Below are 27,674 nucleotides of genomic sequence, written 5' to 3'. Positions count from 1 at the left end.
GAGTGTGTGTGTGTGTTTTTTTTGTCCTTTCCACTGAATTTGCCCTCCTACTGCCTCACCAAAACTTGAATGTCGATTTTACTTTGACAAAAGAAAACAAGCAACAAGGAACTAGTCACAGATCAAAAGCTAAAATAGGAAATGTGTACTTAAGTGTGAGGATGTTTTGACATTGAACTGATGTCGATGCATGTGAACGGAGCCTAAAAGATGCTATTTTGAACATGTAATGCTCATTGGGGTAGTACTTGTTGCAGGGCTTGGACTACATGTTTTACATCCAGCATGGATACCTGAACGAGCAGCGCATCTCTCTCTCCACACCTCATTGAAGGAGAGATTCTAGCACCGGCCTGCATTTCTGGTTTCTTCACAGGCCGGACGAGACGGCTCCAGTTGGAACTCAAATTGAACTTTGACAAACGCGGCAGAGTGTGGGAGGACGCTGCCTACTTGTGTGAAGCCAAAACACGGCCGATAAAAGAAACACCTGAGACCAGCTTCAAACTCTTGCCAATCAAAGAAGAAAATTACAGATGAAAAAAAAATAAAAAATAAAAAAGATGAAGAATGAACAACTGAAATTGGCAACATCCACTGCCACATTTAAAGTGTCGGTAAGGGTTTTCTCAGTGTATCTGCCAATACCAAACACGAGTCCCTGTCTCTTTTTTTCCAGATTTAAAATCTTTGCACCTCACCGGATGGAACTGAGAGGAATCAGTTTTTTTTGTAAAGGCACTAAAAACAAGCGTGGGGCTTTTTATTAAAAGAGGGCGCCCAGATAGCTCAGTTGGTAGAGCAGGCGCCCATATATAGAGGTATACTCTATATATATAGAGGTTTACTCTATATATGCAGCAAAGGGCCGCAGGTTCGACTCCAACCTGCGGCCCTTTGCTGCATGTCATTCCCCCTCTCTCTCCCCTTTCAAGTATTCCTCTGTCCTGTCAAAAATAAAGGCAGAAAATGCCCCCCCCCCCAAAAAAAAGACAAACAAAGAAACTTGTGTGGCCAACACCTGGTCCGTTTAAAAAGGTCTTTATCAGTGCTAATACCATTCCTGTGTATCGGATATGTTCATAGAATTATAATAGAAATATTGAACAATTTAAATAAAATGGGCATCTTTTGTCTTGGCAGTTGCATTTAGGTTTATTGGTGATGTTGTGTCCTGCCAATAAATCTATATTTGACTCTCTGAACATAGGTCTAAGCCCCTCCCCCCACGCCCCGCCCCCCCCCCCCCGGCTCACCAAGGAAACACTCAAACTCAGACAACTGAAGCTTCTTACTGTAATTGCTTCGGTTGGAACGTTGGAAAATAAATTTTGCACTGTGGATTTTAGTTGGAGGAGGAATGATTACAGTGACCAATAACTCTTTCAATGTACTTATGGGCATGCCAGTATTGCATTAAGACAGACTTAAAAAAAAAAAAAAAGATTCTGAAGCTAACCTTTAAGTGAGAAAAGAGAGGATGTCAAGATGGAGAAGCAGGGGGGAGGGGAGTGGGTGAAAAATCCTTGCAGGAGGAAAAGATAGAGAGGGAGGGAGGAGCTGACACCTTGACGGATTGATTGAGATCGCCCAATACACGGTGTTGCCTACAGCCTAGATTAGCAAGGGGGGGGTCTGGGTCAGCACAATCTCAGTGTGTTAGATAACTCTCCTGCCTCGCAGCAGCAGCTTGATACTGCACCTCAGCGACACAATAATTTTCTGGATATCTCTAAAACTCACATCTTCAGATTTGAGAATAGCGCCTATGTGTGTGTGTGTGTGCGTGCGTGTATTATAAAAAGAGACAGACTGTGGGGCCCAGTATCCATGGCAACCACAGCCAGGTGCACTGGTTCACATGCGATTCAGGTAATTCAACTTACAATGAAAAAAAAAAAAAAAAAAAGCATGCATATAAGGTCAGTGGTAGGCCTATTCAAATGCACCGCATGTTTTCTGTATTCATATTCAGCCTTTCCGTGGACGCCGCCGCACGGCCTCCTGCACACCCTTCTGAGCTGATATCTCCCATAATGCCCTGTCTCTGAGTGGCAGGTATGACATTTCCGCTCAGTTTGATTGAGGACTGCATTTAAAGTTTGACGGCAATGTTGACAGAATATATCATGCATGTTATTAATACACTCAATATTGCAGTGTTGTGCTTGTTACATATACAGCACCTCAGATCATGATTTGGATAGGGTTGTGATTTTTCATATGACTGTGGGATTAAAAAATACACACAGGAAGAGGAAGAGAGGAAGCAGAGAGACACACAAAAATATTGGGGAAATAGAAAGTGTCACAGGGCTTGCTGTCGATGGGGGTTTGGAGGCTTGTGTTAAGCCAGGGGCTTTGACAGCTGGGTTTAAGGGGAAAGGAAAGGGCTATGGATTGGAGTCAGGTCTCTACTTCATATTCTGAAGATTAAACTCCTATCCTCCTCCTACACCATTTTGGACGTCTGTGGCATCATTTTACTCCGCTGTTAGTGGGTGTTTTTCAGCAGTAATTTACAGCCAGGGTCGCTGCCGCAGAGTGTTCCAAACCTTGCAATCACATATTCCGTGGCAGAACTCACCAGCATTAGCATTCAGAGATTTGCCTTAATCACCAGGGCACACTGACCAATGTTAATATGCACTCAGAAAATGTGATTTGATAAAGAAGTGACTAATGCAAGCATGGTCTGATTGTGTTTGTGGAGTCATGTGTTTTTAACAGCCAATGTAAAAGGCTGTGGGTTTCAGTGACAGGAAAAAAGAAAAAATTAAATTAATTTATACAGGATTTAGAGGTAAGATTTAGCGATTTTGACATTTAGATAATTGTATACATATATACATATAGGGAATGGGGGATTTTATACGCAATGTGCAGAAACGGAATGTGCAAAGCTTCCATAACCAAGTGCACATTTAGTGATAACCATTGAAAACCTTTCAACACATGATGCAAGCTAATTATGGTTTGCTACGGCTATTGGAGCTGGTAGTCAAATCAATGTCCATGTTATTGACATGGAGGAACAAGATTAGAAGGCTGGTTAGTGACTAATATCTGATGAATTGGTGACTGTGCGGTACGTTATCGGTGCTTCACTTTAAATAGAAAAGTGCAAAATGTAAGACTTTTGTTGCCAGACCTTTATGGAGGACGCAAGATTGGTTGGGTCAGCAGGGAGTTGTTTTGCTCCACTGGTGTAGTCAATCACTCGATAGGTGAAGATGGGTATGTTTGATGTGTGTGTGTGTGTGTGTGTTAAAAGGCCTCCAAAATGACCTCGCACATAGAGATGATGGTCATAAATTGGTCTGAAGTCTCATTTTCCCCGCAGGATTTTGACCAGCTGCCACAGCTTAAAACCCATTTCACTCCTATACAGCACTGGTCCTCACACGCCAAGCGACAAAGTCAATGAGTTTATTTCATGGTCAACTTCAACGACCAAGGAGAAGCAAATGTAATGTGAATCACAAGGGCTGTAAATAGTAGGCTACATAATAAGTAATACAGTGCTGGAGCCTACTGGTTTCTCATTAATATCACAATGTGGCTTGGCGGTACAAAGCCAGTATCACAGTTAGGACCAATCTAATTCACAGATAACTGATCAAATCAGGCCGGGAATAAAGAAAATTGTGCCTAAACGTACTGTAACATAACAGGGCAGTGTTGACTGTCATGGTGGAAAGAAATAAAGAAGGATTTTGCTGCCACCATGTGGCTCATAAGAGCAGAACGGTGGATCATGTTTGCAGTCAAAAGCATCTCAACAATGTGCCGGATATTTACTGAAAATTAAAATGTTTCATAAATTTAAAACTAACATCTGATTTATAACACATTGAACTATTAACCATGAGTCATTATAAAAAATATAGGACGTTAAATGTCACCATGGTGATGATGGGAAACATTGAGAGAGAAAAAAATAATAGAACTATACAATTCTAGGTTTGATATCTAATGTTATATTAAATGTTAAAAACATTATGGGTTGATTGTCTCCGTTTCAAATCTCATGATTAGCTGTGTTATCGAAAGCAGGTGTGTTTCAATTTCAATTAATATTTCATGTAAGGTTTTGACACAACAATATTCTTATTTTACAAGTCAATGTGAACAAAAAACATTAAATTATTTAAAAAACAAACATCATCCAACATCCAATCTTTTTTTTTTTTTTCATTGATTTATAATCACACATCTTGGCGCATGCTCAGATAAGTTCGAGAAAATCAAGCGCTTTCCTCGTCTATCTTCGTGGTTACATCGGCAGCCTTCGTGACTTTCCGGACTTTTCCGTGTTCACTCGATTCCTGTCGATAGAGCTGATTTTCGCTGTCGTCGTCTCCCTCGTCCTCCTCTCCGTGTTGTTGTTCTCGGTGACGCGACGGAGGTGTAGCCTGACGCGGTCTCTTACGTGTCGGTCTGAATAAAAGTGGAGCTCCGTAGACCCGGGAGTGACGAAGCGAGTCTGTGTTGGTAAGAGGATACGCATCCGAAGTTTGCTAAACAGATAGATGGCTGCCCAGAGAAGTTATTTGCGGCTAATATCCGCACAAAGCCAACAAAGAGATCATGGCGGCGGTGTTGCAGAGGCTCTTAAAATGAGTCAGTCTCTGCAAGGCTCGCAACACAACTGAGACATAGGTATTAATATGGGAGTGGGCTTGAATGTTGTTTTTATTTTAATAAACCGTATAGAATTAAGTTAGCTACAGAAGCAACTAGTCATGTAAAGTCAATTTATGTTAACACTGTGACAAACTAATGTAAAATTGAGCCAACAAACTCGTCAGTGAAAGTGGGAGAAAAAAGCCCTAGTTGCAAACATAACTGGCATGCAATGCATGCAGACATTTCCCTCCATACAGGCTCACAGCTAGCAACCTAGCTAACGTTATTAGTTAGCTAGCTAGCAATATTAGTTTAGACAATAGTTAGTTTACATCAGAGCGCCATACTGCGAAACGAGCCGTTAATAGCAGGAAAAAAAACCGAGTTGAAATTGAGCCTTTATAGATGTTAAATAAATGGCGGCTAAATGTGCTAACATGCAATGCATTATATTAGCTAGCGTGTTAGCATGCTAACAGAATCAATGAAGCTATTCAGGACTTGGCTAGCCAAGGAGTTAGCTTTAACGTTAGCCTTCGGCGTTAATGTTAAGTTAAAATGTTGCAGCATATTTTAAATCGCTACATGAACGTTATGTTGTTGAGTCTTGGATATGAAACGGACTACATGTTTTTAAATTATTTTAGTTCAAATAAAGCATTCTGTTTCTGCATGGAAACTGGTGTACGGTGTTTTACAAATGAATTGTACGCTAGCATGTGAAGCAAAGCCACACCCTCCTTTTAGAACATCACCAAACAACTGCGGATAAGGCACAACATCCAGAGTTAGCTGTACACCATAGATCACTTTCTCACTGTTGTGCTGCACAGTTTTATTTTAAGCATAATGGTACATATACAAATGAGCAGTTTCTTACTTTTGGCAGATTTTAAACGACAATGGAGGCTGGTGCAGACACACAGCAAAGTGGTGAAACAGTTGTCTCAGAGTCTGAGACCCAGCAGATCACCATTGGACAGGTAAATCTTATCACCACTTAACATTTACACGTTGCAATATAAGATGCATAATGAGTGCTACTGCTGAGAACGGCTAATAACTTGTCATACAGACAGGGTATGAATGTGGGTTGTCATGGTTGCAGGCGTCCATAGCAGCTGGCCAGGTGACATCCAGCGGTCCCACAGTCACCCTTGTGCAGTTACCCAACGGTCAGACAGTCCAAGTGCACGGGGTGATCCAAGCTGCTCAGCCCTCTGTCATCCAGTCCCCACAAGTCCAGACTGTACAGGTGAGAGAGAGAGAGAGAGAGAGAGAGAGAGAAAAAAAAAGTCATTGTTTTATTACAGCACATAACCCTTGTTTTGCCCAAATAATAACTACTGAATACTGACGCAGAAGTTTACGATTAAAGACGTAACTTTGCATCTAAAATCATCATCACAATTAATAACATCATTATAAGCACAGTATCTTCCAAAAACATTGTGGTAGTAGCTGTAAACTTGTAGTTGTATTTTCTTCCTTGGCATATTGTATCCTTCACATATGGATCCACCTTAATTGCTAAGTGTTTGCAATGAAACAAAATCCTTGTAAATGGTGTTACAATGTTGTTTTATGCAGCTGATTTTCTTTGTTGAGTCAGTTGGAGAGTTAGAGAGTATACTTATTTGTGTTCACTTGCAGATTTCGACTGTTGCTGAGAGCGAGGACTCTCAGGAGTCTGTAGACAGCGTGACAGATTGTCAGAAGAGGAGAGAGATCCTGTCCAGACGTCCTTCTTACAGGTCTGTGTAACTTATCACAAAAAAGTAATGAATCTAGAAGAGCTCTTTTATCACTTACAAGCATTTACACTGTCATTTTATTGCTTTGTTTTTTTTTTGTCTGCATCACATCACATGTCTGAGTTTGATAGTGACTGATGCTCTTCAAAAAAAACAACAATAGTTCAAAAAAAACTTGAACTTGTAACTGCTTCCAAGGTAAAAGGCTGCAAATAATAGTTTTTAAATCATTTTGGAGCATTTGTAAATTGCTTTTAAAATGAAAAACAAAAAAAGTTTGCTGATATTTCTCTGTAATTGTTCTCATCTACAGGAAGATTCTGAATGATTTATCGTCGGATGCTCCAGCAGTGCCTCGAATTGAGGAAGAAAAGTCTGAGGACGACACAGCCCCTGCCATCACCACAGTCACCATGCCCACTCCCATCTATCAGACTAGCAGTGGCCAGTACAGTGAGTACTTTTGTATACTGTAATACAGGAAGCTGGTGCTCTGTGTTGAAACATGCAGGATTTCCTGCTATCATGCTGTGACCTTTTTGCTCTTTGCAGTAAGGGTGTGTCCGTGCTGAGGCGAACTGAATTTAGACATCGGTGAAGACAAAGTCTTGATAATCAGATATGGTGTAACACTGAGCCAATATTGTCATTTCATTAGATTAAGGAATGACCAAGGAATGATTGTTATCTGGTAACTCCCCTCTTGCAATGGCGTTGAAGTAAATTCTGCTGCTATTCATTGAGCTGTTGGATCAGATACTGTCTGACATGAGGCAGAGTTTGTCTTGGACACATTAAAGCCCATGTTAGATGGGGGAGCATAAAAGAGATTCTGCATGAAGGTGGTATGACATATAGATAATATAGACATTGCTGCAGTAAACAGTGTTTAAGCACACATGTTGAGGATAGGACGAGTTGAACGGATGGATTTGTGTTTGCTTGCTTGACTTTCCACGTCCTACGCACTGGATTTGGAGAACGTCACTTGTGTTCGTTGGAGTCTAGAATTCTAACATGTGACAATGTCCCTCTGCAGTTGCCATTACCCAGGGTGGGGCCATCCAGCTGGCCAATAATGGCACAGATGGAGTGCAGGGCCTGCAGACGCTGACCATGGCCAACGCCGGCCAGCAAGGTGCCACCATCCTGCAGTACGCCCAGACCAGCGACGGGCAGCAGATCCTAGTGCCCAGCAACCAAGTGGTTGTACAAGGTGGGGAAATAATGCCACATAATGTTCTGCTTAAGCCTACTAAAGGTGAAGAAATGAGGTTTGAACGTGAAACTGGACCAATTAGACCCGGAAAACGTCGGTCAAAGTGTGTTTGTCTGGATTTCTGTGTGCCTTTAGTAAAACCGTACTGTATTTGTCTGTCAGCCGCCTCAGGTGATGTCCAGGCCTATCAGATACGCACAGCCCCCACCAACGCCATCACTCCTGGGGTTGTCATGGCGACTTCGCCCGCGCTGGGCACAGGAGGCGGCACTGAGGAGGTCACACGCAAAAGGGAGGTCAGACTTATGAAAAACAGGTATGTGTATTATGAGGTCGTATAACGGTGTGTATTTTTCCCGTCGATGCGGTGGGGTTGCCAGGTCGTTAGTATTTAGATACAGATGAAGTGCAACGCAGCAAGCACTGAGATGTATCGCAGAGTCAGTTGTCCCAAAATCCTTGGCCTACATAGGCCTCGTGCTGCTCTTTAACCCTTTTTATGTTATTAAATAGTGTAATTCATTCAGTGATGTTGTTTTTGTTTGAATTCTCGTCCAAATAATTGCATCCTTTGAACGGTAATTGAATATCCAGACTGATCTCATAAAGTGGCGTATGTACGACACGCCAATTTTCGTATGACATTTTGGCGTGTTATGAAGACGCAAAATCGCTTTTTAGTGTGTTTATCAACGCAATTCGCCCGCCATTGACCTACATTACGAGTCAATTTTCGCCGTAGCGAGTAGTATGAAGGGAGGTTTGTTGTGGGCGGTGGATGGTTAAAACAAAGGACTTTCACCCGGGAGAGCCGGGATCGCGTCCCGCGATTTTCAGCCATTTTTTATTTTTATTTTTTAAGCCTTTCCCAATGTTTCTTTCCTAAACCCAACCGTTGTTTTCCTAGGTGTGTTTTTGTCGGGTTTTTTTCCCCTTGTTTTTGTCTTTCCCAGTGTTCTTTTCCTAAACCCAACCTTTTTTTTATTTTTTATTTCTTTTTACACGCGTGTGACGTTGTTCTCGCGATAGTACGTCACGTTCTCGCGATAGTACGTCACGTTCTCGCGATAGTACGTCACGTTCTCGCGATAGTACGTCACGTTCTCGCGATAACACGCAACGTGGCGACGCCACGCGGTGTGTATGTTTTCATCAGCTGCATACAGCGGAGACATACACGTGGATAGCTCAAAACGCGTACGGATAACACGCCATTTGGCTTTAGGGAAGTGGCGTGTATCTTTACGCAAAGTCATGGTGCCATGTCGGAATATCAGCAAAGCGAAGCTGTCTGTGGCGCTTATTTCAGCGCGCCACTTGGTCTGCATCATCACCATTGTATCTTATATCTATGCCAACGTATGAGTAGGGAGGGAAACACTACACGTGTGCTCAGCGAATGTCCAGTGCATTAAAAAACAAAATGTACGTGTATGCACCCGTTTTAGACCTTAACCACAGTGGTGTTCTCACACAGGGAGGCCGCCCGCGAGTGTCGCAGGAAGAAGAAGGAGTACGTCAAGTGTCTGGAGAACCGCGTGGCCGTGCTGGAGAACCAGAACAAAACCCTCATCGAGGAGCTCAAAGCCCTCAAAGACTTGTACTGCCACAAATCGGAGTAGAAAACGTCGCCAAAACCGCCTGCCAGGGGCTCGACAGGTGCCCGTCTGTCCCCATGTACAGAGACTCAGCACAGAGCCATGCATCTGGATAACACTCCCCACCCCTCCACCCCACCCCTTTTCTACTCTTTTGCTTTCTTTTTTAAAAACTGCTGAGAAATCTTTAAAGTGACTCACCAGGATTAGAAAAACCAACCACCCCCACCCCCATCCCCCTTCAGCGATCAGTCAGAGAAGCAATGTTCAGAGCAGACGCGTGGAGGAGACTCCAACTATACAGGGTCCTCGTGGTGAAGTGATGGAACGGACAATGAGGCTGTTGTGTTGTTTTTTTTTGGACGCCACCAAAAAAAAAAAGGGAAGCATTCCAGTCACTGGTGCCTGGACAAACTAGGCAACGTCACCAGCAACGGGGGGGAACTGCTCACTTTAACCATCACCACCAACAAACGACAGAACTTTTTACGTCAGAACGTTTAATCTCCCCCAAGACACTCGGATCATTTGGAGAGGTTACTTTTGTGTGCAATGTTTGTAACCGTAACTGCGCTCTTTGCATTAACATCTGTTACTTAACTAATGCTTTGAACTGTAGATGGGCCGCGCCACGGACATTTTTATCTTTTAGCTGTGATTTGTTTCATGTATTGGATTATCTGCTTGCATAATGCCAATGACTTTTTTTTTTTTACTTTGAATTTACTTTGCCTTGATATGACATGAACAAAAAAAAAAAACCCGCTAACCATTACGTAAGGTTGTAGATGGTTTCCGTGTTAAATGCAGCTCTGAAAGAGCGCGATGAAGAGAGACCGTAAGTCAAACCGTCTCTCGAGTGGAACTCTTTAAGTGTTTATTTGGTCTCTGATGCATGTCCCTTCCTTCCCAATCATATGACTAAGGCTCATTAACAAAAACATCCCCATAAAAAAGGAGCAGAATAGTTTAAACAGATTTAAACATGGTTTATGTGCTCACCGGAGGTCACGAGTAAACTGGCTCCGTGGATTATGGATTTTTCAATCCATTTTTTTGTATTTGTTATTTGATTAATTCCTGGATTCTTCTTGAATAAAACAGAAAAATAATGAGCCTTACTTGTTTTGCAATGGTGGAAAAAAAAAAAAAAAGTTGTCTCCATCTTTCTAAACAGATTTTTGGAGATGCGTGGCCCGTCACTGAAATCATGGATTGCTTGGTATGTTTGTGTTATTATACCGTCTTTGAACATGTAATGTCACTAGCTTTTTGTTATTGGGGAAAGTAAGGGAAAACCAACAGCTCCTGCAGCTGGAGGTTGATGAGTTTGTAATAAGGATACCTATGTGGTGGTTGTGAAAGCGTCAGCAGAGGCTGTCTCCAAAATTCTGGTAATAGGATTACAGACTTTGTTTGCATACACAATCCGACCACATTTCCCACCATTTTAACAGGAAAATATCACGCACCATCTGAGATTTCTGTTTGTTTGAATGTAACACTGTTAACCAGTAATCGGTCCCAACGTATCCAGGAGTGTTTAGTTGCTTATTATCGAGGCATCATCATACATTTGATTCGACGTTATTAGTTTCGTGGAGCGCCAAGTCCTCACCAAGTACGACTCGATTGCACTTATCAAACAGCCTGCAAAAGATTGTAAAGTGCGACCAAATCAAAAAGACAATGACATCACAGTGAACAAAATGGCTATTTTTTATGATAACGGAATGCCATGTTGTATTTTAGGTATTATGTATAGTCATGAAATAGTATGCTTATTTTTTTTTATGTTGCTTTTCATTTATTTTGTATTCACAATTTCTAAATGTCACCTACTTGTATAATACAGTGCATTATGTTAGAGCTATTCAAATACTACATTTTTTGGCAGCTGTTAATAAATGTGTTTCTGGTAATCTTTTAACATGTTTATTTGATTCTTGTGCAAAAAAAAAAAAAAAAATACATTTATTACAAGGACTACAATGAAAGAAAACCGACCAGTTAGGACACCCAGTGGTCACAGATCCTTCCTAGGTGGAAGTTTCCAAGATTTATATACGTGGATGTCCCTTTGTTTCTCGTAGTAGATCTCTTCAACCATGAATCGCTGCTTCAGCATGCTTAAAAAGTTTGTGTCTCGCTTGTAGCGGATCTTACAGGCCAGCAACACCACGGTGCTGTCCGAACATAGGTGCTCCAGAGTCTGCAGCAGCGGCACGAAGGTGTCCTCCAGGTAAACAATGTCCGCTCCCAGCACCACGTCGAATCCCCCAGCCGGGTAACGTTCAAGGCCCTCGCCCCAAGTCAGCTCAGACACAACCACCGAGCCCTGGGAGTCTGGGGGCACGTTTGCCTTCACGTTGGCAGAGAGGAAGTCCAGGGCAGGCTCTCTGTCAGTGATGGTCACTTTGGCACCTAGGACATTTAAGAATGTGACACGAACACTTAAAAGGCCAGTAGTCGTACTTGTGTTATATGTTTAACTCGCACGTCTTAACAATTGGGTAAGTGAACTCACCCAGCAGGGCTGCTACGATGCCTACCAGTCCTGTGCCAGCTCCCAGTTCAATGACCCCCTTCCCCTTTAACTCCACCTTCCCCATCTCCAGGTACATACACATGACAACTGCCTGGGAAATAGACGTCATTATATGCATTTAATCAAATAAGAAGAGGAACAGTTAGTGCTAATATTTACAGTCTATGGTTGCCAGCATTAATCTATCACTTACCGCATCCCACACAACTGCTGCTACCCCGAGCTTCTTCCAGTCCTGGGCAAGACGGAGGTCGTGGTTGGCAAACCGAAACTGTGCTGATGAATTGTGGAGTTTGGAAAGAACAGGTAACGAATTTTCTACGTACGGAACAAGAGCCATGCTGTTAAATAGGTAGAAACTACACTATGGTCATATTTTTAATGTTCCTTTACTCATGCGCAGTTCTGTTCTTCTTCTTCTTCTTTGACGTTTTAAGGCAGCTGGCTTAAACGTACTGATTCATTACTGCCATCTTCTGGAGGTCAATTTCTTATTTGAATTCCTTCCATCGTCTATGTTTCCTCCAAAATATCATAAACATGTCCTGCCTCATAATTTCGGAACTAGCTACTTTGTAGACATTGTTTTATTAAACGTTGTAGCGGGGAGGGGGGCAGAGAGCCATTCAAGTATCTCTGTAATTGTGGAACGTCAGTCCGCTCTTGACAAATCAATGAGCAAATCAGCCAATTATGTAACAGCTTGGCTAAAAGTAACCAATAGGAAAGCCTGTTTTTTATAATGGGCGTGGCTGCAAAGGTTTTTCCCAACGGCTTTGTTTTCTGCATAATTAAGGGGGCGGTGCCTGCAGATGAAGCCCACGTCTGTAAAGCTAACAACACACAGCAGCAATACAGTTTCCGTTTCATTTGCGCTCCTGTACTCAAAATAAAAGCAGATACATTATGGGCTCTAGGCACAGCTTTTAATTATCTCTGTGTAAAGTTTGAACAAAAAATCTTCAAAAAAAAAACCAGAAAAGAAAAGTTGTTGAAGATTTTTCGATTGTTTAATATGTGCATTAAACAAGTTCCAAACTTGACTTTCTTCGATTTTCTTTTGAATCACGTTCTCTGGAAACTGCCTTTGTTCCCTCAGAATTGTGATTTAATTTTTACAATTCTGACTTTCCCCCCGCTGTTAAAACCTCTTGCAATTAAAATGTCTTGCAGAATTGGACTCTATTGCAACCCTCATGAATTCAAGATGCATAGTTGCAGTTTAATTTTCTTTAGATTTTACCAGCCAAAGGTGCACCTTTTAAATACTTGCATGATTCTTGGACTTTTGGGGTTGTAATAAATGTACACACATGTTTGAATGCACTTATTGTAGCCTACGCCGCTTTGGATAAAAGCGTCAGCTAATAAATTAAGTGTAAAACTACAGCTAGACATTAATGCTCATGATTGCAATACAAGTCATTATCACTCTCATTTAGAGTACTCAAACTGTTGTGTTTGTTGTATAGTACATATAATTAGTTATTCCATTGACATTCCATCATTAGCCTACGCATTCTGCTGTGGGCTAAAATCTCAAATGAGACCCTGTCTCTAAAAACTACGATAAGGACTTTTAGTTTGAAAGGCAGTAACCGGAAATTACCTATGAACTCCATTGCTTCGGTGGATTTTGACATCCAAGACGTGTCTCCTGCAAATGCGACGGGATGAAAGCTATCGTTGGCTACCGTTTTTAAAAACTTCAAATACTCGCAACCTTTCCGCTTCCTTAGTTATCTCTTAGGTGGTTTCCATTTAGGGAATTTCTACGGCAGTCCTGTAGAACAACCTTGAATTGTGACAGCGACTTCAACCGCAGTGAAAAATGGATTGATCCATGCTGCTGAAAAAAGCCAAGAATGGATTGAGGTGCGGAAGCTAGCGTTAGCCTGCTAGCCAGAGGAGCTTGTGACTCTGTATTGTTGTTAGCCTCTATTCCGTAAAATGAGATGATACCAGTTATTCACCGTCCAAAAACTATTCAGCCCACGCATAGCTATTCTTATTAAAGTGCACCAGTGCTATGCTGCGCACACGCCCTGAATATGTCAGCTGCCCTGCACATACTGCAGACGCCCAGTTGGCTGTCATTACATAGATCCCATTCTACTCCGAAGCAGGGTTTTTCACTTTGCAGCCAAACACTAATGTACTAAACTGACATTTTAAATATTTACATGCTTGATCTGAAACCAGAGTCGGGTAGATCTAGTTTCAGATTTACTGTGGTGTTAACGTTACATGCATTAACTGCCACTTAGATTTAGATTCAACTTTGCGTGAGTTGCAGACGCCCGGCGGCCAAGTGTTTGTCAGTTAAGACTAGTGGGTGATCCTCCCTGAGTTGTATGGGAACCGGTGCTGGCTGTAGCAGGACTGTTGTAGGTCAGCAATGGGAGGCTCGGTGTCTTGCTGCATCTCTCCCGGAGAGAGTCCCAAGGTCCACAGGAGAGAGGTGGAGCTGGAGGAGTGTCCCATCACCACCACTGAGGACGTGAGCGAGGACACCGGGACCTACCTGCAGCACATCAGCGACAGGGAGCTCCCCGACGGTGGGTGATGATGATTAATGTGGCTGTTATTTCTGGAAACTATGGTTTAAAAATGACCCCGTAAGCAACATAGAACCATCTATATAGATGGAGACTCTTTTGGGGGACAGATTCTGCCCATTTTTAATGCAGTGTGCTATAAAAAAAAAAAAAAAGCTCACTTTCCCTACTTGCATCTTACAGAGCTGGCCCAAGAGGCCAACCCATCAGACCACCCCAGAGCCAGCACCCTCTTCCTCAACAAGTCGCAGACAGACGGTCAGTATTTCTCTTACTAAAGATTGCCACCGTACGATTTGCTTTACACGCCCTCTAAATCTCCTAAACTCTCCCTGCCTTTCTTCTCCCCCATTTTCAGTGCGCGAGAAAAGAAAAAGCAACTACTTGAATCACGTAAGTGGCAGGTCTTCCATCAGTGGTGGAATGTAAATTCATTACATGTACTCAAGTGCTGTACTTCAGTACACATTTGAGGTACTTGTACTTTCTTTTCTTGACACTTTCTACATTTCAGAAGGAAGTAGTGCACTATTCACTCCACTACATTAATCTCACAGATACTAGTTGCTAGGTGCCCGACCCGCCAATTTATACATGTCAAATCGGCTAAAATGAAGGCCGACGGCACGGAACACACCGAACAGACTCAAGTCACTGACCTCACCGATTATCGGCTCGGTGTGTAGTAGGCTTAGTTGATTGACAGAACTGTTTTGATCGTTTCTTAAATGTGAGGATTTTTCTGCATTGAGTACTTTTTACTTTTAATACTTTTTAAGCACATTTTCCTGATGACACTTTACATACTGTTACTTAAAATGCTCATATTATGCTTTTTGGCTTTTCCCCCTTTCCTTTATTGTGTTATATATCTTTTTTTGTGCATGTAATAGGTTTACAAAGTGAAAAAGCCCAAAGTCCACCCCAAAGGGACTTACCATCTCCAACAGAAAACACAACTGCTCCAAACAGCTCTGTTGTAGTCCAGCCTTTACTTCCGTGACAAACGTGCGTCACTTTGTAACACGTTATAATGCTCGCCTAGGCTAGCTGCTAGCGTGGCGCGCCCTCATACTCTGCTTCTGACTGGCTAGCAGTCCTTACCTAGCTACTGAGCATGTGCGACTCCCAACAAAGATGGAACAGAAGCGAGAGGCCTCACTCTGTAGCTAAAACACAATGGTGAAAAGAGGAGCTGCAGCAATGTGTAGTATAACAGAAATATGGTGCTTTTTGAAAATGAAACCATTTAAACTATTCTGATATAATGAAGTGGCGTGTTATCTGTACGCATTTTGAGCTATCCGCGTGTATGTCTACCGTATACAGCACGTTGCATTTTTGAGCTATCCGCGTGTACGTCTACGCCGTATTGACAATGAGGACATACGTCATGGTAGCTTGCTGTCACGTGACGATTTGGGAGGTGTCTGAGCCCGCCCACCATTTTGGGATCCTACACTATCTGTTGCCAGGGGCAACAGTGTAAGAGCAACACGGAGACGGATCAGGAAAGACGGCTCGAGGCGAACGGGTTGGGTTTAGGAAAAGAAGAACGGGACGGTTGGGTTTAGGAAAAGAAGAACGGGACGGTTGGGTTTAGGAAAAGAAGAACGGGACGGTTGGGTTTAGGAAAATGATAACGCGGTTGGGTTTAGGAAGAGAAGAAAGCGATGGTTGGGTTTAGGATACATGACACGCGGGACACAATCCCCGGTCTCCTGGGTGTAAGTCCTGTGTTCGTTTGACCCATCCACCAACACCAACCAACCTCGGCGTAAATTGACACGCAATCGCAAGGTAATGTAAGTCAATGGAGGCCAAACGGCGCTGATAAACACGCTAAAAAGCGATTATGCGTCTTGATAACACGCCAAAATTGCATACGAATTGGCGTGTCATACCTACGCCACTTCTTGAGATCAGTCTGGATAATTGGTATCGGTGTCGGCCTTGAAAAACAAAGTATCGGTCGATCCCTCCCTAACTTTTCCAGTGTGGTGTTAGTTCTTTAAAGTAAAGGATCTGAATAGTTCTTTCAGCACTGGTCTTCATATGCACTTTGACTTTATTTTAACATGACAGAGTGACTTTTTCGGTCAGTGAAATTGAGAAAGATACACTCGCGCACCACAAATTGGACCCAGAAAGGCCAATAGCTTTGTTTTAAATGTTTAAGGTTCAAATGCTGACCTTTCCAGTCATGTGCATTTCCATCTCCTCTCTCTCTAGCAGATGTCCCCAGGGCTGCTGACCAAAAAGTACAGTTCCTGCTCAACAATATTCATCGACGATAGCACCGTCAGCCAGCCCAACCTCAAGAGCACGATCAAATGGTAATTGATCTCACCTTCTTCGTCTTCTTCATATCTTCACAGGAATCGTTTTGCATTTGGTATTCCAGTGTGCTGGTTTCCTTTCTTAGCAGGTCGGGGTCCGTGACGAGGAAAGAGTTGAGGCATTTGTCCTTTGACCGTTCAAAACACATTTTTTTTTATTCAAACCGTTCTGCTGCAAGCTAACCCGTAGTTAGCAGTGACCTATGCTTTCAGTTGCGAGCGCTAACAAAGCAAACGAGGAATTTTTCTGGACTGCATGCATCAAGATGTCCTTCCATCGTTGTCGCAGCACACGTGACCTATATATCAGCCCGTAAAACTACAGATAGAGGAAGACAGGATATCTCTTTTTTTTCTTTTTTTTTTTTGGTGCAAAAGAATACAAAATCACACCCAGTGGTTCACTTGTTTGTCTGTGTCGGTTTCTCTTTTGTTCCAGCGTCGCGTTGGCCATATACTATCACATAAAGAACAGGTAGGAAAAGTTTGAAATGTTGTCATGGCTTTGGCCTCTTAAAGGTGTCGCTGTACTGTTTCCCTTGGTTCCAGTACTTAGGTAGTTCATCGGGGAACAACGTAAGATTATTTTAGGGGTTGTTTTGGGTTTATGGAAGTCTGTTGTCCCAATAGCAACTTCTTGCTGCTGGTAGGTAGGTAGATAGATAGATAGATAGATAGATAGATAGATAGATAGATAGATAGATAGATAGATAGATAGATAGATAGATAGATAGATAGATAGATAGATAGATAGATAGATAGATAGATAGATAGAAAACACAAATGAATGAATAACTTGGGATTCTGTCAGCGTTTCATAGCAATTATTTTGTTCATAGCCTTTAGTGAGTTTTTAAGAAAGTGACAAAAAAAAATACATATATATATGATCCTGTTTAGCTGTTAGTAATTCTGTCACTTAAATTGAACATTTGTTGGCCTCCGCCACTTTTTGTGGATGGTACAAAGCAGTGGTAATCATAGTTAGTTAGGAAACTTCTTGGCATCATAGCAGTTGGCTCAATTTGGCCTTTAGCACAGCTTTTAAAGAGGCCTTGAGTGAATGCAAATAATGCAGCATTTTGTCAGTGGAGAAAAGTCAGCTGGCTCATCAGGGTACAAACCCAACAGACACTTTGCAAACTAGTGGCTGTTTAGGTCTATCCTGTCGTGTTCACCATAGAGTTGAAATTCCATATAGTTTCAGCTTAAAGTGAGAACACCAAACACTATTACACCGCCACAAATAAGTGATGGTCATTTGGATCAATAGAACAATCCCACAATATGCACATTTAACACTGGCTCCGTCATGTTCTGGCCCTGCAGAGATTCCAACCGCTCGCTGGATATATTCGATGAGAAGAAGCACCCCCTGACGGTGAGTCGAGGTGTTTTGATTGCACGCGGCAGCGCTATTTACCGTTTTTTCGCTCTGTGCCCGACTGACCAATGACGATAACCCTCTGCCCAACAGCGAGAAAAGGTTCCAGATGACTACTCTGTGGTCGACCCGGAACACAAACTCATCTACCGTTTCATACGGACGCTCTTCAGCTCTGCACAGCTCACTGCAGAGTGCGCCATCGTCACTCTGGTAAGTTTACAACCACAGATTCAGACCTTCTTATCTCTGTCACTGGTGTTTATGTGTGTGAACCCGATGGTCCTGTGCTGTGTTAGGTATATCTGGAAAGGCTGTTGACGTATGCTGAGATGGACATCTGTCCATGTAACTGGAAGCGGATTGTTCTCGGTGCCATCCTGCTGGCCTCCAAGGTCTGGGACGACCAGGCTGTGTGGAACGTCGACTACTGCCAGATCCTCAAAGACATCACAGTGGAGGACATGTGAGTGTTACCTTTCATCCAAGTAATGACAATGACAAAACAATTGAGTAACCTGTACCAACCCAATGTTGTACCTCACGCTGGATTTATGCTTCTGCGGAGGCTTTACGCAGAGCTTTCGCCGTTAGCCTATGTAAGTGGACTGAAGTTTATACTTGTGCGTTGATCTCTTTAAGAGAATAACGGGGGCCATCGTGGGGAGTGTGTGGTAGAGCGAGTGAGAGAGTGACATGGGATTAGCTTCGGAGAGAGTACCGACTTAGTGGGAGAAACAAAGTGTGCTTTCTGACCACGGTCGGAAAGCAGGAAAAGTTAACCATTTCCTCGATTTCATGTTGTTTTGTGGAGAAGTTTACGGAAAGGAGTGGGGGGAAATGCAACGCTACCAAGCCACGACCAAGTGGATCTACACAGTTGTTGCGGTTGTGTAGTTACACTTTTTGAGACGTGCATGTCAGGCTACGGCGTAGGGTCCGTATCTCCACGTACCTACGTACGTACCCCACGGCGTCGATTTAACTCGGAAGCATAAATTGGCCTTTAGCCTGATAAGACAAATTTGAGTTTTTTCATAAAAAATGTTGAATCCTCTGAAAGACTTGTCTGTCTGCTTTGTCCCGTGTTCTGCAGGAACGAGATGGAGCGCCACTTCCTGGAGCTGCTCCAGTTCAACATCAACGTCCCAGCCAGCGTCTACGCCAAGTATTACTTTGACCTGCGTTCACTGGCCGACGAAAACAACCTCAGCTTCCCTCTGGAGCCGCTGAACAACAAGCGGGCTCAAAAACTGGAGGTGAGTACGAGTCCGAGGCCGCATTCACTCCGTATGCGAACAATCTGTTGTCTCTTCTTTTGTAACGTTGGTTTGGCGGTAACAGTTGTGTGCTTACGGTTTTGTCTCCAGGCCATCTCCAGGCTGTGCGAGGATAAGTACAAGGACCTGTGTAAATCGGCTATGAAGAGATCTGTCAGTGTAGACAACCTGGTTGGCATCAAGAACACCCATGCTGTGCTGTCCTAAGTCTGCGACGGGAGGGGTGGAGCAACGGACTTAGAGTTAAGCTACAGGATGTGATGCCACATTCAAGAAAGTCAAGACAGTATTCGCCAAGAGACCTTTCCAAAGTAGATTAACGATATCAGTAACAGAAAAGTTCCATTACAAATTGTTAAATGTCGACATTGGGGGAGGAACAAAAGAGCAGAAGTTTCCCATACACTATCTCTAAAGTATAATGAATCCAGTCTCTCTATGTGTTCATCACAAAGAACTTCAGCTATCTGCCTTTTAAAGCATGATCATTCGGTGAAATATTTTGCACATTTATTTTCAAATGGATGTGTAACTTTGGAAGGAATCAGCATGAAAATGCCTCCTGAAGTCACACACGCTGAGGACGTCATCTTCTATTTTTCACATCAGCTGATCTCGTGAGGAGTCTATGGCTTTGGCCCCCTTCTCTCCACCAGCCGTATCCCCTCACCTTCATTCACACGATGACAAACTGTCTCGAACTACCCTGTGGTGTAGTTCTGCACATGGACAAAGAGTACTGTAGACTTTGTTTTGCTTACTATGTAGGCCCCTATAGCTGTGAAATGTACGAGACTTTATTTAATTCAAATAAATTTCAGTCGCCGTTCAAAGTTGAGGCTGCTCTCATGGGAAAATGTGTGGTGGTGGTTTTTGTTTGCGGGGAGCTGCGAGATCTCTGATAAAAGATGTTTGAAAGAGGAGTGAAAAAAACTACCATGATGGCAGCAACAATTAATTTCTACTATTATATGATAGCATAATTTCTGTAAGGCATTGCTTTAGGAGAAATAGCATTTGCTATTTGCTTAATCATTTTCTAGGAAATGAAAAAATATGAATAATAGAAAACAATTTAAAATCCTGTTGATTCGGGTATGGAGAGACGAAAACCACTAGCGAATGTGGAAGACATACAAATGTCTTGGTGTACCAGAGTGTTTGAGTAACTTATAAAGCGCTATAAATTCATGATTTCAATTTATAACTATCAAAGCTGTTTCTGCTGGAGAGCTCTTTTGCACATACTAACTTCTCCAATGAAAATTCTACACGAGTAGAATGGTAAGTGGACAGATATTAGATATTAAAGTATTTGCCCTTTTCCATACTCCTGAGATGAAAATCTGACTTGGAGCCCAGTTTGGAGGTGCTGATTGCAGTCTGGCTGCTGGCCTCATGGAGGCACTAGATGGTTGATTTTTTTTTTTCAAGCTGAAGCCCCATTGCCACAAGAGCCTCTGTTATCCAAAATGCCCACAAGACGCCCACATGTCACCCACAGGTTCATGAACTACTTGACCATTAAAATTGCACAATTCGTCCCTGACTCCAGATCCAGTTCAGTGTCACTGTGCCCAAAACTGCTGCTGGGACTGCGTAGAGCATATATCCTTCTCTTTTATCACCCTTCACTTTAATTTGTGATCAGTTTGGATGAGCAGCAGCTCAAACTTGGCTGTTTCTTCAAAATCCCCAAAAAATTAACAAATGATCAGATTGCAGAAGTGTTTTCAGACGCACAGTACCATGAAACCTTGTCAAAGTAACTGGCAGTGTGTGTTTAAAGTAATACCCTTGGTATAGTTCCACTGTAAAGTGCTTACATTATTCACTCATTTCCTAAAAGCATGAAGAAGCTACTCAATGAGACAGAAATGTCATCAAAATGTTTACTACATTGAAAGTTTGATCCAAAAGTGAAATAAATGAGTACAATTGGCATATGTAGTACAGTAAGAACATCCGATACACTTGTGCAGCATTTTCCAATGTTTTAATCTATATTATTTTGACTTTAATGCAGTTAACACGCCAGCTGAGTTAAAATCCAGCTAATCAAACAAACCATATATGCGCTGTGATGGTGTTTCCATTATTTTGGTAAAGGCAGAATAGCACAGCGGTCGTAATGTCATTTAAAGGTGCCTGGAAGGAACACAATATTGTGCCCTTAATTAAACACAACATATGACATATCGTCACTTTATTATATGTTAACTACTTATTCATTCATCCAGTAGAGGATGGATACCCGAACCGAGCACGTTGGGACCCGACTGTACCCGACGTCCGGGCCGGGTTTGGACAGATCTTTAGAAGTGATGTTCGGGTTCGGATCGGGCTCGGTCACATCAGTGCGATAAGGCATTGAACATTTTAAATTTAAAAAAGCTTATTATGTAGGTGCGCGCCTGTGTTAACGTGCGCTTGTTGCCCCGTGTGCGCTGATGCGCTCATCTGTTGACATTTCCGAATGCCTTCCTATAGTTGCTTAATAAAAGCGCGATTTCCACACAAACAAACATACATGTGTCATTAGTATGAGAAAAAAATGATATTTTAACTGTGTCGGGCTCAGGTCGGGCTTGGACATCAATATCTTAATGCCTGTTCAGTTACTGCTCTGTCTGACGTGATCCTGACTACATCAAATGTAGCAATAGAATCATCTGGATGTTCTACTTTTTTGTGCGGGACTGTCAGCTGAAACGGCCAGCAAGCACATCGAGAACAGTGAATGAATGGATACCTCCCCTACGTTTCTCTCCACATCTCCAGGTAATCTCTGGATTTATACCTGGACCCTCTGGACCTTCTGTTTAAGACCTATACCTCCTCAGACAGCAAAAAGACCTTCTACACTTGTGGATGAATATGCAACGTGCATCTGAATCCCTTCAACAACTCACTCTTCAATTCAGCCAACATGGCAACTACAGGCGACTGGAATCAACATGTGGTTAAAAATGTCCAGCTGTCTTTCCTGGGAACTTTCTTTGTCAGAGAAAACTTTCCTGGCATTTTTTTTCTCGTGTTTCTTGGCCGAGTCCTTTTTTCATCGACAGCAGATGGATTTCTCTTTTTTTCTGACAGTGAGATTAAAGCAGCTACTATGGCAACCCACAATACATTCTGCTAAGAAATATGTCCGCTTGTGGTGTTGGGATGAGTTTTGTAACTGCTTTGGTTGTATTGGCTTCTATAGCGCGTAACCAAACTCCGATGTATGGATGCTGGTGCATAGCTCAATTCTGTATATTACGTCGTTTTTTCCTGACGTCCCAGATGACTTTGGCTCTAATGGCTATAGAACGCTACTTATTTATTTGTCATGGCATCCACTACCCCAGGATGATCAATACCTGCAATGTTAACATTAACATGGCACTCATTTGGCTGGTCAATGGGACATTGAGCCTTCATGGAGGGTTAGTGCTGAGCCAGATTTAGTGTGGCTTTCCAACAGCCAACCAGTGGGCTCCTGTGCGATGCTTTTACCATCAAGCAACACATCACATTTTCCCGGGAAGAGGGTATGCCGGTGTTTGTTCCCCCATCTGTCACAACCACATTTTGCATATTGTCCATCTGCTACTGCTATGGGTGCATATATCATGCAGCTCTCAAGACGAGCATGGCTCTTAAGTGTAGTAACCGCACTGTGGGATTCTACTTGTCCTTGGGCAAGACACTGAACCCCGAATTGCTCCCGATGCAGCGCCATCGGTGTGTACACGAGTGTGAATGTTTATCTGATGAGCAGGTGGCACCTTGTAACGGCAGCCTCGGCCACAGTGTATGAATGTGTGCAAATGGTGAATGGTTCCTGTACTATGTACAAGCGCTTTGAGTAGTCTCTAACACTAGAAAGGCGCAATATAAATACAGTCCATTTACATTTACTTTTTAATGTTGTTGCTGCAGCCGGCACTGAACATTTTTATTATCGTCCTTGTGATGGGGAAGAGAAAAGCATCCTCCTGCATGACAATCACTCCCTTAGCGACGCCCATGCTAATAATCATACCTTCGTGCATCAACGAAGCTTTCCATCTGATCCGGAACCAGCAGATTTTTCTGCGAAATGCCCGTCTACAATCAGGGCAGAGGGTGGGGGGGGGAGGGGTGGGATAGGAGAGCGGACGGGTCAGATTGAGCTCAAAAGGCAAGTGGAGGGGGAGAACAGGGCGACTACACCTCCTCCTCTACCTGGTTATGTTTTCTCGACTGTTAATAGTCTTACACCACTGACTGCTTTCAGTCCTTTAGCAGACCAAACACTGCTCCAATAACTACAAACATGCCATCAATGGTCACATTTGTACATGCTAATGTAGCACAATTAGCCTAACTACTGTCATCAGCCATGCATATATTAAGATGTTTAGAACGGTCTATCATGACAATGTTTTTGTAGATACATTTACAGTTGTGTTAATAGAAATTTTGTTGTCAACATGAGGTGACTTAATGTGACTGAATCAGTGTTATTTGGACTATATGGCTACCAAGTGCGATAATCTAGAAGATTTGTATACCTCATGTAACATTTTTAACCAACTTTTAGTTTTTGTCAATGTTACTTGTCGGGTTAATTGACATTGATACATTTTCAGATATCTAAATGTAGTCATCAAGGATGTGTTGTGACTTTAATATAGGTGCATGTACATGAATAGACATATTTGTTGGATCTACTTTATTTATTAGGTTTGAACATGTTTTCCTTTTTCAGTCACTACTCTGAAAAAAACAAATAGCCTTGCAAATCAAATCATCAACTATCAAATTGTGAATGACTTGGGTGATATAAAAATGGGCAGGAAATATACATTTGCTCTCCTCAATCCAGTAAATTGGCTCTCCAGGGGGAGAGCTTTCACAGTGATATCGAGAGGTGTAAAAATGAATTTTACCCACACATCTCGTCTGACTGATCAGAGTGTTCCAGCAACTGGTTGCCATGCTACCAGCCCAACCAGCTGCTTTCGCTTCTCTCAATTATGCTTTCCAAGGTTAGGTGTTTTCTCTTTCTTTTTGTGTTTAACTGCAGCAAACACACAAAAAAGCATTTCCTTAATATTTTCTCAAGGCCCTAGATACCAAACCATGTTAACCTTATTCAGATGATGGTGATAGTTTTAAAATTCATTACTAGGTGACTTTTGTCCAGCTACGCACACAAATTAATCGTGGTATAAACTCCCTGGATTGCCACACATGTCACTTTCAAAGCTGTATTAACTGTCTAATATATATATATATATATATATATATATATATATATATATATATATACATACTGCATATATCATTTTTTATTTTGTATATATGTGGAGATGGAAATACCTTACTTTGTTCCTTTTAGTAATGAGAAGCTTCATAAATAGCTGTAAACATTTATTTATAAGGGGAATTCCGATAAAATATCCTCAATCTGAGTTTCTTTTTAGACAGATGAGAGGGAGACTTTAAAGTAGGGCTGGGCAATATATCGATATTATATTGATATCGTGATATGAGACTAGATATCGATTTTGGATAACGTAATATCCTGATATGACATAAGTGTTGTCTTTTACTGGTTTTAAAGGCTGCATTACATTAAAGTGATGTACTTTTCTGAACTTACCAGACTGTTCTAGCTATTCTATTATTTACCTTTTTCCCACATAGACATTATGTCCACATTACTGATGATTGTTTATCTAAAATCTAAGTGTGAAGATATTTTGTTAAAGCACCAACCCTAGAATATCGCCGCAAAATCGATATTGAGGTATTTGGTCAAGAATATCATGATATCTGATTTTCTCCCTATTTCCCAGCCCTACTTTAAAGCATGTTTGACTTTGAGGCAAATGGAAGTGAGAAATGGCATTGGAGAGAGAATGTCAACTTGTGTTCTTTTTCTCCCTGTACTTGGCATCAGCTTACCTTTATTTAAAAAGCCTTTTTCAGTAAAGAACAGTCACACGTACAAGATTGTACATAGGAGTTACCATTTCTTATCTGAGGGCTACGCTTTTGTGCTGACTAACTGAAGATATCTTTTTATAGCTAATCCCTTAGAACAGCTGTTGTTACACTTAACTAACGTACGTGTTACTATGATCCCACCTATTGTACTGTATGTCAAACATATCCGTCATAGCAGAAGTGTTCCGCTATAATTGTTTGCCCACAATAATTTTAAATATCTTGTTTCCTCTTTTTATAACCTGGAATATGTTAAAGTGGTATACATCCTTGGGGAATATTTTTCCTCAGGGTCCTTTTTTTTCCCCTTTTTACAGCTGAACCAAGCTAAGGGTTAGCTGGATGCAGAAGTGTATTACCCATTTGTGACCACAGAGAGGCAGTGCTGCAGTATGAAAACAACTGGGCCTGACTGCAGGTGTAAGATTAGTCTTATGTTTTAATGCGACATCCTCTTGACTCTCCCAAGCTCTGGTGCAGCTTGCTTGCATCATTGTCAGACCGGACGATGGAGCAAGCCTGTTTCATCTGATCTTTTTTAGATGAACACTCAAATCCTGAGGATGATGAATCACTGAGCATTATTTACGACCCGATGCTAAAATAACCATTTAAAAGCCGTGTTAGGTATTACCTTTTTTAAGTTCTACTCGAGGCAAACATTTCTGATGGCACGACAAGACATGATGGAAAAGTCAATCAGAGATAATCCTATTGAAATCTATGAGAAGGTCTTGAGCTCAGGTTTGTACGTGAGAAAATTGAAAGTCTGTACAATGTGAGTACCACCCTCAGTGTATACCTGAATCGTGTAAAGCGCATATCAGTGCAGGTACATGAAAACTGTCATAAGGTGAAATGAATAGTGCACGCCTGTGACTGTGTGTGTGTGTGTGTATCCTGTAGGGATCACAGTGTCAGCGCAGCTTCATTAATCTCTCAGCATCATGGGACTTGTCTGAACTCTAAAAGAGGGCTGCAGAGAACAAGCTGCCCCCCCGGGGAGTCCCTTCGTTTACCCTCTACACACTCAGGTCACTTCTCATATCACAGACTCTTCAACTATACAATGTCAAACCCTCCAGTAGGCCTGAAAACACAGACCCGCTGCTGCCAATCTGCACCGAATCTGTGTGTTGTGCGTATTTGCGTGTGCATATTTGTGTTTGTCCGTGAGTGAAGAGTGATAAAAGGTGAGAGCCGCATATTAGACAGTGAGACTTTTTTTTTAGCAGTATGTGGGTCATACTGAATGTCCATGATTTCTTCAAGTAGCAAAAGGCAAAACTGTGCTACGACTGTATCATAAATATTTATTTCCCCTCAATAATGCATAGGAAAGCACATATACTGATTGCATTACAAAACATACTGCTATAAATACATCAAGACTCTCACATAGGGATAGGATTCAGGATTATTGTGGATGTTTTTGAATGTCACCCTGCTCAAAAACAATGAAAAGGGAAGATTTTCTTTAGCAGCGTTGAACACGATGGCTGAAAAAAAGTGGGATTCAGAAGAACTCATCAGTTGCTGTAAAAGTCCGGGAAATCAGTCATGGTCCAATCAAATCTAATCAGATCACCTGTTTTCCTTCCCTTTTGGAAGCAATGCACTCCACACCACAGAATTGTCCTGAGTGGATTCACCACAAACGCTACTCCCAACAGAAAAGAGTTTTTCCTGTGTGGAAGATGAATGGTTAAATAGATGGCACTTGTAATTAAATTAGCCTGGGACGTACGCAACGTAACACCTTTGGCTTCCACGCTGCTCTGATCCAGCTAGTCCCCGAAAAGTCCCCGAAAAAAGGCTCCTCCGAAGGTGTCATGGTGTACACTGACACCTTTGTTAAATGACATTTACACAACAGCCACATGTGGTTAGATTGGAAAATTTTGTTAGTTATTTTCTTGAGAAAATTGTATTAGATGAATATTTGCCAACAAACGGTCCTGTATCACAGAAAAGAGTTGGGCAGGACGCTCTTGAAATTGAATCGCAAGTGCTTTGTGACATTCGTTTTTTGATCTGGTAAACTCATAGTACGGTACAACCACAAGTCCCTGAAGTCACGGAGATCAAGATGACACTTTTAGTTGTTTTTGGCCATTGGTTCGTATATCAGCATGGACACCAATTTGTATGATATCCTACCAAAATTACGGCGACTGTTCACATGACATCTCATTTAAAAAGTAAATATAAAGATGTGTTTTCTGCATGTCCATGATTGGGTCTCTCATCCAAGATCCTACTGTCTCATGGCACGGCTTCCATCTAAACTTCGACGCCGCACTCTTGCTACTGCCGAGCTGGCACAAAAATGGTGGCTTACTGCTGCTGGTTCTCTCCTCTAATGAGCTTGCTGTAACATTTA

At 42.1% G+C, this 27,674-nt stretch overlaps 3 protein-coding genes across 7 annotated transcripts; 2 read left to right on the top strand and 1 right to left on the bottom strand.

Moving 5' to 3' along the window:
• The first annotated feature begins 4,353 nt into the window (after positions 1–4,353).
• Positions 4,354–10,312, top strand: LOC120554156 (cyclic AMP-responsive element-binding protein 1-like). 4 transcript variants are annotated; one of them, XM_039792842.1, is made up of 8 exons: positions 4,354–4,494; positions 5,519–5,612; positions 5,705–5,884; positions 6,283–6,383; positions 6,697–6,836; positions 7,423–7,599; positions 7,765–7,918; positions 9,080–10,312. In XM_039792842.1, exons 2-8 carry the CDS (start codon positions 5,532–5,534, stop codon positions 9,222–9,224), a joined length of 978 nt encoding a protein of 325 aa, XP_039648776.1. In that variant the 5' UTR covers positions 4,354–4,494; positions 5,519–5,531; the 3' UTR covers positions 9,225–10,312. The 4 variants fall into 4 exon arrangements, with proteins under 4 accessions (XP_039648776.1, XP_039648778.1, XP_039648779.1 ...); XM_039792844.1 differs by having other exon boundaries at positions 4,355–4,494; positions 5,738–5,884; XM_039792845.1 differs by lacking the exon at positions 4,354–4,494 and adding an exon at positions 4,501–4,662 and having other exon boundaries at positions 5,738–5,884.
• Positions 10,313–10,984: 672 nt separating this feature from the next.
• On the bottom strand, positions 10,985–12,088 carry mettl21a (methyltransferase like 21A). Its single transcript, XM_039792856.1, has 3 exons — positions 11,942–12,088; positions 11,728–11,839; positions 10,985–11,624 (listed from the first exon to the last, which is right to left on the bottom strand). Exons 1-3 carry the CDS (start codon positions 12,086–12,088, stop codon positions 11,227–11,229), a joined length of 657 nt encoding a protein of 218 aa, XP_039648790.1. The 3' UTR covers positions 10,985–11,226.
• Positions 12,089–13,342: 1,254 nt separating this feature from the next.
• Positions 13,343–20,166, top strand: LOC120554155 (cyclin-Y-like protein 1). 2 transcript variants are annotated; one of them, XM_039792839.1, is made up of 10 exons: positions 13,343–14,306; positions 14,490–14,564; positions 14,665–14,699; positions 16,539–16,642; positions 17,085–17,120; positions 17,975–18,026; positions 18,123–18,242; positions 18,329–18,495; positions 19,126–19,288; positions 19,400–20,166. In XM_039792839.1, exons 1-10 carry the CDS (start codon positions 14,147–14,149, stop codon positions 19,514–19,516), a joined length of 1,029 nt encoding a protein of 342 aa, XP_039648773.1. In that variant the 5' UTR covers positions 13,343–14,146; the 3' UTR covers positions 19,517–20,166. The 2 variants fall into 2 exon arrangements, with proteins under 2 accessions (XP_039648773.1, XP_039648774.1); XM_039792840.1 differs by having other exon boundaries at positions 13,345–14,306; positions 16,542–16,642.
• Positions 20,167–27,674: the final 7,508 nt, after the last annotated feature.

The sequence above is a fragment of the Perca fluviatilis genome, chromosome 24 (assembly GCF_010015445.1).
Source record: "Perca fluviatilis chromosome 24, GENO_Pfluv_1.0, whole genome shotgun sequence".
In the NCBI taxonomy this organism is placed as follows: domain Eukaryota; kingdom Metazoa; phylum Chordata; class Actinopteri; order Perciformes; family Percidae; genus Perca; species Perca fluviatilis.
The sequence above is the reverse complement of the archived record's forward strand: the minus strand, read 5'-3'. Positions and strand labels throughout refer to the sequence as shown.